An 18,326-nucleotide genomic window follows, 5' to 3' on the forward strand; every position below is an offset into this window, starting at 1 on the left:
ATATATATGGTACAGAGAAAAGTACACAAATATAACACTGTGGCACTAGTGGGGCCAGCACTTAAGTGCTGCTTACCGCCCGCTTAACGCGGGTGTGTGGTCGCCAGAAATCCCCTGTCTGGGTCCCCCAGAGCCTGTGTCCGTTCTCCAGCCAGACCGCATGTAGGAATGGCTGCCGGCGTCCTATGGAGAGGGGCGGGCCCTGGGCGTGTGCAGACAAAGAGCGGGAAGCCTGCGTCCCACTGTGCTCAGTGAGAGGGCTGGAGCATGTAAATAAGACTCCAGCCCTCGGCGCTGATGAATCGTACAGCGTCTCTCCCTTGCCCTGATTGACAGGGTGGGGGCGGGAACGAAACGGAGCAAGGCCGCAGAAGCCGGGGACTAAATTTATAAGCGACGCCGTCGTAAAAGCACGGCCGTCGCTAAGTCCACGGCACACTACAAGTCGCAGCCGCGCCGCCGCTCTAGGGGCGGCCGGCGCGGCAGTCCCCCAACACATAAAGTCACTCAGAAAACTGTAGTGACTATAACCCCAGCGCTCAGCGCTACTGTCCCCGGCGCACTAGCACACCCAGCAAGCCTGGGGTGTGCGTGGCCTGTACATACGGGGACACAGAGTACCTTAATGTCGCAGGGCCTTGTCCCTGAACGGTACCCAGCTCCGCATCCAGCAGGTTCCATGGGTCTGTGGATGGAGCCCGGCCTCAGGGCTTGGGGGCCGGTAAGATCCCACTTCCTCAGAGCCCCTCAGGGGGATGGGGAAGGAAAGCAGCATGTGGGCTCCAGCCTCCGTACCCGCAATAGGTACCTCAACCTTAACAAACACCGCCGACATAAAGTGGGGTGAGAAGGGAGCATGCTGGGGGCCCTATATGGGCCCTCTTTTCTTCCATCCGACATAGTCAGCAGCTGCTGCTGACTAAACAGTGGAGCTATGCGTGGATGTCTGACCTCCTTCGCACAAAGCAGAAAACTGGTGAGCCAGTGATCCCACTGGGGGTGTATAGCCAGAAGGGGAGGGGCCTTACACTTTTTAGTGTAATGCTTTGTGTGGCCTCCGGAGGCAGTGCTATACACCCAATCGTCTGGGTCTCCCAATGGAGCGCCGAAGAAATATAGTAATATGGCCGCTCTTCTCCTCAGTGTGATATAGTAATATATATATAGTAATATGGCTGCTCTTCTCCTCAGTGTGATATAGTAATATATATAGTAATATGGCCGCTCTTCTCCTCAGTGTGATATAGTAATATATATAGTAATATGGCCGCTCTTCTCCTCAGTGTGATATAGTAATATATATATATAGTAATATGGCCGCTCTTCTCCTCAGTGTGATATAGTAATATATATATAGTAATATGGCCGCTCTTCTCCTCAGTGTGATATAGTAATATATATAGTAATATGGCCGCTCTTCTCCTCAGTGTGATATAGTAATATATATATAGTAATATGGCCGCTCTTCTCCTCAGTGTGATATAGTAATATATATGTAGTAATATGGCCGCTCTTCTCCTCAGTGTGATATAGTAATATATATATAGTAATATGGCCGCTCTTCTCCTCAGTGTGATATAGTAATATATATATAGTAATATGGCCGCTCTTCTCCTCAGTGTGATATAGTAATATATATAGTAATATGGCCGCTCTTCTCCTCAGTGTGATATAGTAATATATATATAGTAATATGGCCGCTCTTCTCCTCAGTGTGATATAGTAATATATATATAGTAATATGGCCGCTCTTCTCCTCAGTGTGATATAGTAATATATATATAGTAATATGGCCGCTCTTCTCCTCAGTGTGATATAGTAATATATATATAGTAATATGGCCGCTCTTCTCCTCAGTGTGATATAGTAATATATATATATAGTAATATGGCCGCTCTTCTCCTCAGTGTGATATAGTAATATATATATAGTAATATGGCCGCTCTTCTCCTCAGTGTGATATAGTAATATATATATAGTAATATGGCCGCTCTTCTCCTCAGTGTGATATAGTAATATATATATAGTAATATGGCCGCTCTTCTCCTCAGTGTGATATAGTAATATATATATATAGTAATATGGCCGCTCTTCTCCTCAGTGTGATATAGTAATATATATATAGTAATATGGCCGCTCTTCTCCTCAGTGTGATATAGTAATATATATATATAGTAATATGGCCGCTCTTCTCCTCAGTGTGATATAGTAATATATATAGTAATATGGCCGCTCTTCTCCTCAGTGTGATATAGTAATATATATATAGTAATCTGGCCGCTCTTCTCCTCAGTGTGATATAGTAATATATATACAGTAATATGGCCGCTCTTCTCCTCAGTGTGATATAGTAATATATATATATAGTAATATGGCCGCTCTTCTCAGTGTGATATAGTAATATATATAGTAATATGGCCGCTCTTCTCCTCAGTGTGATATAGTAATATATATATAGTAATATGGCCGCCCTTCTCCTCAGTGTGATATAGTAATATATATATAGTAATATGGCCGCTCTTCTCCTCAGTGTGATATAGTAATATATATATATAGTAATATGGCCGCTCTTCTTCTCAGTGTGATATAGTAATATATATATAGTAATATGGCCGCTCTTCTCCTCAGTGTGATATAGTAATATATATATAGTAATATGGCCGCTCTTCACCTCAGTGTGATATAGTAATATATATATAGTAATATGGCCACTCTTCTCCTCAGTGTGATATAGTAATATATATATAGTAATATGGCCACTCTTCACCTCAGTGTGATATAGTAATATATATATAGTAATATGGCCGCTCTTCACCTCAGTGTGATATAGTAATATATATATAGTAATATGGCCACTCTTCTCCTCAGTGTGATATAGTAATATATATATAGTAATATGGCCGCTCTTCACCTCAGTGTGATATAGTAATATATATATAGTAATATGGCCACTCTTCTCCTCAGTGTGATATAGTAATATATATATAGTAATATGGCCACTCTTCTCCTCAGTGTGATATAGTAATATATATATAGTAATATGGCCGGTCTTCTCCTCAGTGTGATATAGTAATATATATATAGTAATATGGCCGCTCTTCTCCTCAGTGTGATATAGTAATATATATATAGTAATATGGCCGCTCTTCTCCTCAGTGTGATATAGTAATATATATATAGTAATATGGCCGCTCTTCTCCTCAGTGTGATATAGTAATATATATATAGTAATATGGCAGCTCTTCACCTCAGTGTGATATAGTAATATATATATAGTAATATGGCCGCTCTTCTCCTCAGTGTGATATAGTAATATATATATAGTAATATGGCCGCTCTTCTCCTCAGTGTGATATAGTAATATATATATATAGTAATATGGCCGCTCTTCTCCTCAGTGTGATATAGTAATATATATATATAGTAATATGGCCGCTCTTCTCCTCAGTGTGATATAGTAATATATATATAGTAATATGGCCGCTCTTCTCCTCAGTGTGATATAGTAATATATATATATAGTAATATGGCCGCTCTTCTCCTCAGTGTGATATAGTAATATATATATAGTAATATGGCCGCTCTTCTCCTCAGTGTGATATAGTAATATATATATATATATAGTAATATGGCCGCTCTTCTCCTCAGTGTGATATAGTAATATATATATAGTAATATGGCCGCTCTTCTCCTCAGTGTGATATAGTAATATATATATAGTAATATGGCCGCTCTTCTCCTCAGTGTGATATTGTAATATATATATATAGTAATATGGCCACTCTTCTCCTCAGTGTGATATAGTAATATATATATAGTAATATGGCCGCTCTTCTCCTCAGTGTGATATAGTAATATATATATAGTAATATGGCCGCTCTTCTCCTCAGTGTGATATAGTAATATATATATAGTAATATGGCCGCTCTTCTCCTCAGTGTGATATAGTAATATATATATAGTAATATGGCCGCTCTTCTCCTCAGTGTGATATTGTAATATATATATATAGTAATATGGCCGCTCTTCTCCTCAGTGTGATATAGTAATATATATATAGTAATATGGTCGCTCTTCTCCTCAGTGTGATATAGTAATATATATATAGTAATATGGCCGCTCTTCTCCTCAGTGTGATATAGTAATATATATATAGTAATATGGCCGCTGTTCTCCTCAGTGTGATATAGTAATATATATATAGTAATATGGCCGCTCTTCTCCTCAGTGTGATATAGTAATATATATATAGTAATATGGCCGTTCTTCTCCTCAGTGTGATATAGTAATATATATATAGTAATATGGCCATTCTTCTCCTCAGTGTGATATAGTAATATATATATAGTAATATGGCCGCTCTTCTCCTCTGTGATATAGTAATATATATATAGTAATATGGCCGCTCTTCTCCTCAGTGTGATATAGTAATATATATATAGTAATATGGCCGCTCTTCTCCTCAGTGTGATATAGTAATATATATATAGTAATATGGTCGCTCTTCTCCTCAGTGTGATATAGTAATATATATATATAGTAATATGGCCGCTCTTCTCCTCAGTGTGATATAGTAATATATATATAGTAATATGGCCGCTCTTCTCCTCAGTGTGATATAGTAATATATATATATAGTAATATGGCCGCCCTTCTCCTCAGTGTGATATAGTAATATATATATAGTAATATGGCCGCTCTTCTCCTCAGTGTGATATAGTAATATATATATAGTAATATGGCCGCTCTTCTCCTCAGTGTGATATAGTAATATATATATAGTATTATGGCCGCTCTTCTCCTCAGTGTGATATAGTAATATATATATAGTAATATGGCTGCTCTTCTCCTCAGTGTGATATAGTAATATTTATATAGTAATATGGCCGCTCTTCTCCTCAGTGTGATATAGTAATATATATATAGTAATATGGCCGCTCTTCTCCTCAGTGTGATATAGTAATATATATATATATATAGTAATATGGCCGCTCTTCTCCTCAGTGTGATATAGTAATATATATATAGTAATATGGTCGCTCTTCTCCTCAGTGTGATATAGTAATATATATAGTAATATGGTCGCTCTTCTCCTCAGTGTGATATAGTAATATATATAGTAATATGGCCGCTCTTCTCCTCAGTGTGATATAGTAATATATATAGTAATATGGCCGCCCTTCTCCTCAGTGTGATATAGTAATATATATATAGTAATATGGCCGCTCTTCTCCTCAGTGTGATATAGTAATATATATATAGTAATATGGCCGCTCTTCTCCTCAGTGTGATATAGTAATATATATATATATATATATAGTAATATGGCCGCTCTTCTCCTCAGTGTGATATAGTAATATATATATAGTAATATGGTCGCTCTTCTCCTCAGTGTGATATAGTAATATATATAGTAATATGGTCGCTCTTCTCCTCAGTGTGATATAGTAATATATATAGTAATATGGCCGCTCTTCTCCTCAGTGTGATATAGTAATATATATAGTAATATGGCCGCCCTTCTCCTCAGTGTGATATAGTAATATATATATTGTAATATGGCCGCTCTTCTCCTCAGTGTGATATAGTAATATATATATAGTAATAAGGCCGCTCTTCTCCTCAGTGTGATATAGTAATATATATATAGTAATATGGCCGCTCTTCTCCTCAGTGTGATATAGTAATATATATAGTAATATGGCCGCCCTTCTCCTCAGTGTGATATAGTAATATATATAGTAATATGGCCGCTCTTCTCCTCAGTGTGATATAGTAATATATATATATAGTAATATGGCCGCTCTTCTCCTCAGTATGATATAGTAATATATATAGTAATATGGCTGCTCTTCTCCTCAGTGTGATATAGTAATATATATATAGTAATATGGCCGCTCTTCTCCTCAGTGTGATATAGTAATATATATAGTAATATGGCCGCTCTTCTCCTCAGTGTGATATAGTAATATATATATAGTAATATGGCCGCTCTTCTCCTCAGTGTGATATAGTAATATATCTAGTAATAAATACACAAGCTCCAGTATGGAGAGTGACGGGCGGAGGAGTTTGAATTCCGGAGATGGGCCACTGACACTAGGTGGAATGACCCGGCCATTAGGAGTCATTTGTGACAGGCGAGACTCCGGGCAGTTGCAGGAGGTGTCCATTCTCCCTTTTATCAGGGCCTTCCTTGTCTACCATTCCGGGTATTTCCCCTGTATTGTGCCGCACGAAGGCGTCTGTATGCTGTGAGGTGACACAGAACAGAGGGAGGAGGAGGAGAGGCCGGTAGGGAGTACATGCAGCACAGTCGCCACACGTCTGTTGGCGGACGGTTCAGACGGTCTCCTACCTCTCTCTCACTGATTGTGTGCTTCCGGAAGAGTCGATCCAGCAGTTCTTCCCCGCAGCATCTGACGCCATTAAGGGCAATGGGGAGCGATCACACTGATCTCCGGTGCTCAGCACGGATATAGATGCAGAGACGCAAACAGACACACAGACATGCGGACACCGACTTGCACAGAAATGGATGAACGGACACCGACACATGTACATGGACACACACAAACGAACGCAAGGACACAGGAGGACGAGCATCGTCACGAGTACATGGACACACAAATGGACGTAAGGACACAGAAGGACGAGCATCGTCACGAGTACATGGACACAAACGGACGCAAGGACACAGAAGGACAAGCATCGTCACGAGTACATGGACACACAAATGGACGCAAGGACACAGAAGGACGAGCATCGACACGAGTACATGGACACACAAATGGACGCAAGGACACAGAAGGACGAGCATTGACACGAGTACATGGACACACACAAACGAACGCAAGGACACAGAAGGACGAACATCGACACGAGTATATGGACACACAAACGAACGCAAGGACACAGAAGGACGAGCATCGACACGAGTACATGGACACACAAATGGACGCAAGGACACAGAAGGACGAGCATTGACACGAGTACATGGACACACACAAACGAACGCAAGGACACAGAAGGACGAACATCGACACGAGTATATGGACACACAAACGAACGCAAGGACACAGAAGGACGAACATCGACACGAGTACATGGACACACAAACGGACGCAAGGACACAGAAGGACGAGCATCGACACGAGTACATGGACACACAAATGGACGCAAGGACACAGAAGGACGAACATTGACACGAGTATATGGACACACAAACGGACGCAAGGACACAGAAGGACGAGCATCGACACGAGTATATGGACACACAAATGGACGCAAGGACACAGAAGGACGAGCATCGACACGAGTACATGGACACACACAAACGGACGCAAGGACACAGAAGGACGAGCATCGACACGAGTATATGGACACACAAATGGACGCAAGGACACAGAAGGACGAGCATCGACACGAGTACATGGACACACACAAACGGACGCAAGGACACAGAAGGACGAGCATCGACACGAGTACATGGACACACAAATGGACGCAAGGACACAGAAGGACGAGCATCGACACGAGTACATGGACACACACAAACGGACGCAAGGACACAGAAGGACGAGCATTGACACGAGTACATGGACACACAAACGAACGCAAGGACACAGAAGGACGAGCATCGACACGAGTACATGGACACACAAACGGACGCAAGGACACAGAAGGACGAGCATCGACACGAGTACATGGACACACAAATGGATGCACGGATACAGAAGCACAGGCACCGATACAAGTACATGAACAAGTACACAGAAACTGAAGCGTGGGTACAGACATGAGTACATGAACACACAGTACACATACCGCCACGTAACCCTGGTAAAGGATACATCTCCATGATGAGAATCAATGTCTTTTTAGTTTCAAAGCTGTCGAGCAGAGCGGTGAAGCGCTCATGTGAAACTTCCGATAAGATATCGCGCTCGTGGTACGCCTGCAGCCGGGTCTTGCTCCTCAGTGGGATAAATTTGGCTGCACATGTGGCTCCGTTTCCTTTGTGCACAACACGTTTTACAAAGCCAAACGATCCCCTAAAAAAAAGAATGCAAGCAATTACTAGGAACAATGAGCAAGAGCTCCACAACTAAGGTGAGGGTCATCAGTAAGAAGGTGCTCCAGGACTAGGGTAAGGGGTGTCAGTAAGGGTACTTTCACACCTCCGGTTTTTCTTCTGCGGCACAATCCGGCACTTTGCAGGAAAATCGCAACCGGTTTTTTTTGCTGCCGGTTGCGATTTTCCTGCATAGACTTTAATTAGTGCCGCATTGTGCCGCATGGCCTTGCGTTCCATCCGTTTTTTGCCGCATGCGGCAGATTTAGCCGATGCGGCGGCCGGATGGAACGTTGCCTGGCACGTTTTTTCGTGCGGCAAAAAAAACCGCATCGCGCCGCATTCGGCCGATGCGGCGCATCTCTCAATGCATGCCTATGGCGGCCGGATGCGGCGCGATGCGGCAAATACCGCATCCGGCCGCCGCATGCGGTTTTTGCCACTGCGCATGCTCAGTAGCATGCCGCAAGCGGCAAAAACCGGGCGGGCCGCATGGGAAAAACTTATGCAAAGGATGCGGTGTTTTCACCGCATCCGTTGCATAGCTTCCACAGCCGGATTGAGCCGCAGGGCTCAAGCCGGATGTGTGAAAGTAGCCTAAGGAGGAGCTCCAGGACTGGGGTAATGGGTGTCAGTAAGGAGGAGCTCCAGGACTGGGCTAAGGGGAAACGGGAAGGAGGAGCTCCAGGACTGCGGTGAGGGGTGTCAGTAAGGAGGAGCTCCAGGACTGGGGTAATGGGTGTCAGTAAGGAGGAGCTCCAGGACTGGGCTAAGGGGAAACGGGAAGGAGGAGCTCCAGGACTGCGGTGAGGGGTGTCAGTAAGGAGGAGCTCCAGGACTGGGGTAATGGGTGTCAGTAAGGAGGAGCTCCAGGACTGGGCTAAGGGGAAACGGGAAGGAGGAGCTCCAGGACTGCGGTGAGGGGTGTCAGTAAGGAGGAGCTCCAGGACTGGGGTAATGGGTGTCAGTAAGGAGGAGCTCCAGGACTGGGCTAAGGGGAAACGGGAAGGAGGAGCTCCAGGACTGCGGTGAGGGGTGTCAGTAAGGAGGAGCTCCAGGACTGGGGTAATGGGTGTCAGTAAGGAGGAGCTCCAGGACTGGGCTAAGGGGAAACGGGAAGGAGGAGCTCCAGGACTGCGGTGAGGGGTGTCAGTAAGGAGGAGCTCCAGGACTGGGGTAATGGGTGTCAGTAAGGAGGAGGTCCAGGACTGGGGTGAGGGGAATCGGGAAGGAGGAGGTCTAGGACTGGGGTGAGGGGTGTCAGTAAGGAGGAGCTCCAGGACTGGGGTAATGGGTGTCAGTAAGGAGGAGCTCCAGGACTGGGGTAAGGAGAATCGGGAAGAAGGACCTCCAGGACTGGGGTAAGGGGAATCGGGAAGGAGGAGCTCCAGGACTGCGGTGAGGGGTGTCAGTTAGGAGGAGCTCCAGGACTGAGGTAATGGGTGTCAGTAAGGAGGAGCTCCAGGACTGGTGTGAGGGGAATCGGGAAGGAGGAGCTCCAGGACTGGGGTGAGGGGTGTCAGTAAGGAGGAGCTCCAGGACTGGGGTAAGGGGTGTCAGTAAGGAGGAGGTCCAGGACTGGGGTAAGGGGAATCGGGAAGGAGGAGCTCCAGGACTGGGGTAAGAGGAATCGGGAAGGAGGAGCTCCAGGACTGGGGTAAGGGGAATCAGGAAGGAGGCGCTCCAGGGCTGGGGTAAGGGGTGTCAGTAAGGAGGAGGTCCAGGACTGGGGTAAGGGGAATCGGGAAGGAGGAGGTCCAGGACTGGGGTGAGGGGAATCGGGAAGAAGGAGGTCTAGGACTGGGGTGAGGGATGTCAGTAAGGAGGAGCTCCAGGACTGGGGTAAGAGGAATCGGGAAGGAGGAGCTCTAGGACTAAGGTGAGGGGGGTCAGTAACAAGGAGGTCCAGGACTAAGGTGAGGGGTGTCAGTGAGGAGATCCAGGACTGGGGTGAGGGGTGTCAGTAAGGAGGAGGCCCAGGACTGGTGTGAGGGGTGTCAGTAAGGAGGCGGCGCAGGACTGGTGTGAGTGGTGTCAGTAAGGAGGAGCTCCAGGACTGGGGTAATGGGTGTCAGTAAGGAGGAGCTCCAGGACTGTGGTGAGGGGTGTCAGTAAGGAGGAGCTCCAGGACTATTCTGCTGTTACATCGTGTCTTATCCTCCAATTCCCTCCAGAGCTGCAGTCACTATTTTGCTGTTACATCGTATCTTATCCTCCAGTCACCTCCAGAGCTGCAGTCACTATATTGCTATTACATTGTGTCTTATCTTCCAGTCACCTCCAGAGCTGCACTCACTATTCTGCTGTTATATCTATCACTGAGACCGGAAGACTTCAGCTGCAGCTCTGGAGGTGACTGGAGGAAGGGACCTGATGACGGGATAGCTGACTGTGGTACAGGATGGACTCACATTGATGAGCGTTTGACATTTGTATTATCTCAGGCTGAGCAGTTGTGCATGGGCTGCTGTTTTCTGTTATCAGCCATTTCCGGCTGTGTTTTGTGTACTGGGGGCAGATGTGCAGGGATCACAATGGGAATATTCCTCCTACCTGCCAATCTCTTCCTTAACCTCAAAGAAAGACTTCAGCTTCCTCCTCCGGGGCCGCGGCTCCTGCTCATCTGCAAAAGAGAGAACGCCTGTCACCGAAATGTCACCGCCCCTCCCCCCTCATCAATGTCCCCCGCAAAATCCGAGGAGGAAGACTCCCCCGAGTCACAAAGATGAGACACAATGTAACACAGCGGAGGGAGAAATATAGAGGGAAGACCCCCACATCCACCTCCGGGGGCTTCTGTATCCTCAATCTACATCCATAGACATTAATATGGAGAAAAGTATGTGCCCCCCCCCACATCCACCTCCGGGGGCTTCTGTATCCTCAATCTACATCCATAGACATTAATATGGAGAAAAGTATGTGCCCCCCCCCCACATCCACCTCCGGGGGCTTCTGTATCCTCAATCTACATCCATAGACATTAATATGGAGAAAAGTATGTGCCCCCCCCCACATCCACCTCCGGGGGCTTCTGTGTCCTCATCTACATCCATAGACAATAATATGGAGGAAAGTATGTGCCCCCCCCACATCCACCTCCGGGGGCTTCTCTGTCCTCATTTACAGCCATAGACATTAATATGGAGGAAAGTATGTGCCCCCCCCCCCCCCCCACATCCACCTCCGGGGGCTTCTCTGTCCTCATCTACATCCATAGACATTAATATGGAGGAAAGTATGTGCCCCCACACATCCACCTCCGGGGGCTTCTCTGTCCTCATCTACATCCATAGACAATAATATGGAGAAAAGTATGTGCCCCCCCACATCCACCTCCGGGGGCTTCTCTGTCCTCATCTACATCCATAGACAATAATATGGAGAAAAGTATGTGCCCCCCCCCCCCCCCCCCACATCCACCTCCGGGGGCTTCTCTGTCCTCATCTACATCCATAGACATTAATATGGAGGAAAGTATGTGCCCCCACACATCCACCTCCGGGGGCTTCTCTGTCCTCATCTACATCCATAGACATTAATATGGAGAAAAGTATGTGCCCCCCCCCACATCCACCTCCGGGGGCTTCTGTATCCTCAATCTACATCCATAGACATCAATATGGAGAAAAGTATGTGCCCCCCCTCCCCCCACATCCACCTCCAGGGACTTCTGTATCCTCCATCTACATCCATAGACATTAATATGGAGAAAAGTATGTGCCCCCCCACATCCACCTCCGGGGGCTTCATTGTCCTCATCTACATCCATAGACATTAATATGGAGAAAAGGATGTGCCCCCCCCCACCTCCGGGGGCTTCTCCGTCCTCATCTACATCCATAGACATTAATATGGAGGAAAGTATGTGCCCCCCCCCCACATCCACCTCCGGGGGCTTCTCTGTCCTCATCTACATCCATAGACATTAATATAGAGGAAAGTATGTGCCCCCCCCGCACATCCACCTCCGGGGGCTTCATTGTCCTCATCTACATCCATAGACATTAATATGGAGAAAAGTATGTGCCCCCCCCCCCACATCCACCTCCGGGGGTTCTGTATCCTCAATCTACATCCATAGACATCAATATGGAGAAAAGTATGTGCCCCCCCCCCACATCCACCTCCAGGGACTTCTGTATCCTCCATCTACATCCATAGACATTAATATGGAGAAAAGTATGTGCCCCCCCACATCCACCTCCGGGGGCTTCATTGTCCTCATCTACATCCATAGACATTAATATGGAGAAAAGGATGTGCCCCCCCCCCCCCCACCTCCGGGGGCTTCTCCGTCCTCATCTACATCCATAGACATTAATATGGAGGAAAGTATGTGCCCCCCCACATCCACCTCCGGGTGCTTCTCCGTCCTCATCTACATCCATAGACATTAATATGGAGAAAAATATGTGCCCCCCACATCCACCTCCGGGGGCTTCATTGTCCTCATCTACATCCATAGACATTAATATGGAGGAAAGTATGTGCCCCCCCACACAACCACCTCCGGGGGCTTCTCTGTCCTCATCTACATCCATAGACAATAATATGGAGAAAAATATGTGCCCCCCCCACATCCACCTCCGGGGGCTTCTCCGTCCTCATCTACATCCATAGACATTAATATAGAGGAAAATATGTGCCCCCTCCCCACATCCACCTCCGGGGGCTTCATTGTCCTCATCTACAGCCATAGACATTAATATGGAGAAAAGTATGTGCCCCCCCACACATCCGCCTCCGGGGGCTTCTTTGTCCTCCTCTACATCCATAGACATTAATATGGAGAAAAGTATGTGCCCCCCCCCACATCCACCTCCGGGGGCTTCTCTGTCCTCATCTACATCCATAGACATTAATATGGAGAAAAGTATGTGTCCCCCCCCATCTATCCACCTCCGGGGGCTTCTCCGTCTTCATCTACATCCATAGACATTTATATGGAGAAAAGTATGTGTCCCCCCCCACACATCCACCTCCGGGGGCTTCTCTGTCCTCATCTACATCCATAGACAGTAATATAAGGAAAAGTATGTGCCCCCCCCCCCACATCCACCTCCGGGGGCTTCTCTGTCCTCATCTACATCCATAGACAGTAATATGGAGGAAAGTATGTGCCCCCCACATCCACCTCCGGGGGCTTCTCTGTCCTCATCTACATCCATAGACATTAATATGGAGAAAAGTATGTGTCCCCCCCCCCACATATCCACCTCTGGGGGCTTCTCTGTCCTCATCTACATCCATAGACATTAATATGGAGAAAAGTATGTGTCCCCCCCCCACACATCCACCTCCGGGGGCTTCTCTGTCCTCATCTACATCCATAGACAGTAATATGGAGAAAAGTATGTGTCCCCCCCCCCCACATATCCACCTCCGGGGGCTTCTCTGTCCTCATCTACATCCATAGACAGTAATATGGAGAAAAGTATGTGTCCCCCCCCACACACATCCACCTCCGGGGGCTTCTCTGTCCTCATCTACATCCATAGACATTAATATGGAGAAAAGTATGTCCCCCCCCCCCACATCCACCTCCGGGGGCTTCTCTGTCCTCATCTACATCCACAGACAGTAATATGGAGAAAAGTATGTGTCCCCCCCCCACATATCCACCTCCGGGGGCTTCTCTGTCCTCATCTACATCCATAGACAGTAATATGGAGAAAAGTATGTGTCCCCCCCCACACACATCCACCTCCGGGGGCTTCTCTGTCCTCATCTACATCCATAGACATTAATATGGAGAAAAGTATGTGTCCCCTTCCCCCACACATCCACCTCCGGGGGCTTCTCTGTCCTCATCTACATCCATAGACATTAATATGGAAAAAAGTATGTGTCCCCCCCCACACACATCCACCTCCGGGGGCTTCTCTGTCCTCATCTACATCCATAGACAGTAATATGGAGAAAAGTACACACATACAAAAAAGTACAAAAATACACACATTTGCCCACACTCCCTTACTGGGGCCGGTGTGAGCTTGTGTGTGGTCCTAGAAGGAGAAAGGGGGGGCGGTAAATTCTGTCAGTGACAGTGGCAGCCGGTGTGAGGTGAGGTGAGGAGGGGACATGGAGATGTCCTGTCCTGAGGTGACTGATGAGACCTCTGCAGGGGCAGCTGCACATTGGCAGGGATCAGTCCCTAGGCCACCTGGACTTCCAAGGTCAGTGGTAAGCTGAGAGACTGCTATTAGCCTTTCTATAAGGAGCAGTGAATTTTCCCAGGAGCTCAGTGACGTGATTGAGTCTGGAAACTTCTAGAAGACGCAGTGAGTTTTCCTCAGGATTGGAGTCGCCGCTCACTGGAAGGGATCAGAGATCCAGAGTTTTCTTATCTTGAGAATCCCAGGATCCAAGACGCCTTCTCCAGGTCGGGAAGTAGCAGCCGGAGGACACGAGCGCCACACAGCAAAGGAGCCACACTGTCATCAGGGCAGGTCAGACTGCCATCATTGTGAAGGCTGTAAGGAATGTTCCGGACTGTTCTGCAGAGCGTCAGTACCAGGTAACAGCTCCTGTCCTGTCTGTGGCAGATTATTCCCTGCTACATCGTCCCCACTTCACCCAGGATCCAGCCCTAGTGAGGAAGAGGACAACCCTCCGGCACTGCACATCACCACTTAACTCCTTGGGTCATCCAGCAGTGCCCGATCATCCCTACCTCACCATCCCCAGGATCCATCCCTAGAGGGGGGAGGGGACAACCCTCCAGCACTGCGCACCACCACCTAACTCCTGGGGACCTCCAGCGTGCCAGCTATACCACAGCCGAATATCCCCAGGAACCAGCACAGGTGGGTGGGGGGACAACCCTCCGCACTGCCCAACACCACCTAACTCCTGGGGACCTCCAGCAGTGCCGGCCATACCACAGCCGAACATCCCCAGGAACCATCCCTAGAGGGAGGAGGGGACAACCCTCCAGCACTGCGCACCACCACCTAACTCCTGGGGACCTCCAGCATGCCAGCTATACCACAGCCGAACATCCCCAGGAACCAGCACAGGTGGGGGGGGAGGGACAACCCTCTGGCACTGCGCATCAACACCTAACTCCTTGGGACCTCCAGCGTGCCAGCTATACCACAGCCGAACATCCCCAGGAACCAGCACAGGTGGGTGGGGGGACAACCCTCCGCACTTCGCACCACCACCTAACTCCTGGGGACCTCCAGCAGTGCCGGCCATACCACAGCCGAACATCCCCAGGAACCATCCCTAGAGGGAGGAGGGGACAACCCTCCAGCACTGCGCACCACCACCTAACTCCTGGGGACCTCCAGCATGCCAGCTATACCACAGCCGAACATCCCCAGGAACCAGCACAGGTGGGGGGGAGGGACAACCCTCTGGCACTGCGCATCAACACCTAACTCCTTGGGAGCTCCAGCGTGCCAGCTATACCACAGCCGAACATCCCCAGGAACCAGCACAGGTGGGTGGGGGGACAACCCTCCGCACTGCGCACCACCACCTAACTCCTGGGGACCTCCAGCGTGCCAGCTATACCACAGCCGAACATCCCCAGGAACCAGCACAGGTGGGTGGGGGGACAACCCTCCGCACTGCGCACCACCACCTAACTCCTGGGGACCTCCAGCAGTGCCAGCCATACCAAAGCTGAACATCCCATCTGGTGACACAAACTCTTTATTTATTTTCTTTCTTCCCTTTTTTAATATTATTTTTAACCTCCATCACAAAAGCCGTCACACTCACCCGGTACGGCTACATCGCCTCTCGGACCCACCATTGTGACATCAGAGGTCTACCGGGGGCAGTACACGCCCATAAACATTAATATGGAGAAAAGTATGTGCCTCCCACATCCCGGCTCACATTCTCCATTATTGGACAGGGAGGGGGTCCGGGCTCACAATCTCCATTATTGGACGGGGCGGGGGTCCGGGCTCACAATCTCCATTATTGGACAGGGAGGGGGTCCGGGCTCACAATCTCCATTATTGGACAGGGAGGGGGTCCGGGCTCACATTCTCCATTATTGGACAGGGCGGGGGTCCGGGCTCACATTCTCCATTATTGGACAGGGAGGGGGTCCGGGCTCACAATCTCCATTATTGGACGGGGCGGGGGTCCGGGCTCACAATCTCCATTATTGGACAGGGAGGGGGTCCGGGCTCACAATCTCCATTATTGGACGTGGCGGGGGTCCGGGCTCACAATCTCCATTATTGCACAGGGCGGGGGTCCGGGCTCACATTCTCCATTATTGGACAGGGCGGGGGTCCAGGCTCACAAGCTCCATTATTGGACGGGGCGGGGGTCCGGGCTCACAATCTCCATTATTGGACAGGGAGGGGGTCCGGGCTCACAATCTCCATTATTGGACGTGGCGGGGGTCCGGGCTCACATTCTCCATTATTGGATGGGGCGGGGGTCCGGGCTCACATTCTCCATTATTGGACAGGGCGGGGGTCCAGGCTCACAAGCTCCATTATTGGACGGGGCGGGGGTCCGGGCTCACATTCTCCATTATTGGACAGGGCGGGGGTCCGGGCTCACAATCTCCATTATTGGACAGGGCGGGGGTCCGGGCTCACAAGCTCCATTATTGGACGGGGCGGGGGTCCGGGCTCACATTCTCCATTATTGGACGGGGCGGGGATCCGGGCTCACATTCTCCATTGTTGGACGGGGCGGGGGTCCAGGCTCACAATCTCCATTATTGGACGGGGCGGGGGTCCGGGCTCACATTCTCCATTATTGGACGGGGCGGGGGTCCGGGCTCACATTCTCCATTATTGGACGGGGCTGTGTACAGATAACAGCGGATAATGACCTGTTTGCAGGACGAGCTCGGCCTTGCAGGACACTTCTCCGGCACAGTTGTGGGCGGCACAGGTGTACAAGCCGCCATCTGCAGCCTCCGTCTGTCTGATGATCAGAGAATATCTCCGGTCCTCTCGCTCCGTCCGGATTCTGTCACTTTCTGTCAACAGATTGTTCTCCTGAGGACACAAAGGTGGAAAACGTATAGAAGTCAGACCGAATATGCCGAGCAGTGAGGTCTGACCTTATACCGGGCACTGGGGTCTGATCTTATACCGGGCACTGGGATGTGACCTTATACCGGGCACTGGGGTCTGATCTTATACCGGGCACTGGGATGTGACCTTATACCGGGCACTGGGGTCTGACCTTATACCGGGCACTGGGGTCTGACCTTATACCGGGCACTGGGGTCTGACCTTATACCGGGCACTGGGGTCTGACCTTATACCGGGCACTGGGGTCTGACCTTATACCGGGCACTGGGGTCTGACCTTATACCGGGAACTGGGGTCTGACCTTATACCGGGCACTGGCGTCTGACCTTATACCGGGCACTGGGGTCTGACCTTATACCGGGCACTGGGGTCTGACCTTATACCGGGCACTGGGGTCTGACCTTATACCGGGCACTGGGCTCTGACCTTATACCGGGCACTGGGCTCTGACCTTATACCGGGCACTGGGGTCTGACCTTATACCGGGCACTGGGGTCTGACCTTATACCGGGCACTGGGGTCTGACCTTATACCGGGCACTGGGGTCTGACCTTATACCGGGAACTGGGGTCTGACCTTATACCGGGAACTGGGGTCTGACCTTATACCGGGCACTGGCGTCTGATCTTATACCGGGCACTGGGGTCTGACCTTATACCGGGCACTGGGGTCTGATCTTATACCGGGCACTGGGATGTGACCTTATACCGGGCACTGGGGTCTGACCTTATACCGGGCACTGGGATGTGACCTTATACCGGGCACTGGGGTCTGACCTTATACCGGGCACTGGGGTCTGACCTTATACCGGGCACTGGGGTCTGATCTTATACCGGGCACTGGGATGTGACCTTATACCGGGCACTGGGGTCTGACCTTATACCGGGCACTGGGGTCTGACCTTATACCGGGCACTGGGGTCTGACCTTATACCGGGCACTGGGGTCTGACCTTATACCGGGCACTGGGGTCTGACCTTATACCGGGCACTGGGGTCTGACCTTATACCGGGCACTGGGGTCTGACCTTATACCGGGAACTGGGGTCTGACCTTATACCGGGAACTGGGGTCTGACCTTATACCGGGCACTGGCGTCTGATCTTATACCGGGCACTGGGGTCTGACCTTATACCGGGCACTGGGGTCTGATCTTATACCGGGCACTGGGATGTGACCTTATACCGGGCACTGGGGTCTGACCTTATACCGGGCACTGGGATGTGACCTT

At 49.2% G+C, this 18,326-nt stretch overlaps 1 protein-coding gene across 18 annotated transcripts in view; it reads right to left on the bottom strand.

Moving 5' to 3' along the window:
- Window positions 1–18,326, bottom strand: part of OBSCN (obscurin, cytoskeletal calmodulin and titin-interacting RhoGEF) — an 882,373-nt gene that overhangs the window by 138,107 nt on the left and 725,940 nt on the right. For 17 of the 18 annotated variants that reach the window (XM_075315914.1, XM_075315911.1, XM_075315913.1 and 14 more), the window contains 4 exons: window positions 16,890–17,058; window positions 10,628–10,697; window positions 7,854–8,054; window positions 6,359–6,419 (listed from right to left, as the gene is read on the bottom strand). In XM_075315914.1, the coding sequence (XP_075172029.1) occupies window positions 6,359–6,419; window positions 7,854–8,054; window positions 10,628–10,697; window positions 16,890–17,058 (501 nt within the window). Of the gene's footprint in view, window positions 1–6,358; window positions 6,420–7,853; window positions 8,055–10,627; window positions 10,698–16,889; window positions 17,059–18,326 lie in introns of those variants that run through there. The other variant, XM_075315916.1, reaches the window with a different exon arrangement.

The sequence above is a fragment of the Anomaloglossus baeobatrachus genome, chromosome 6 (assembly GCF_048569485.1).
Source record: "Anomaloglossus baeobatrachus isolate aAnoBae1 chromosome 6, aAnoBae1.hap1, whole genome shotgun sequence".
In the NCBI taxonomy this organism is placed as follows: Eukaryota; Metazoa; Chordata; class Amphibia; order Anura; family Aromobatidae; genus Anomaloglossus; species Anomaloglossus baeobatrachus.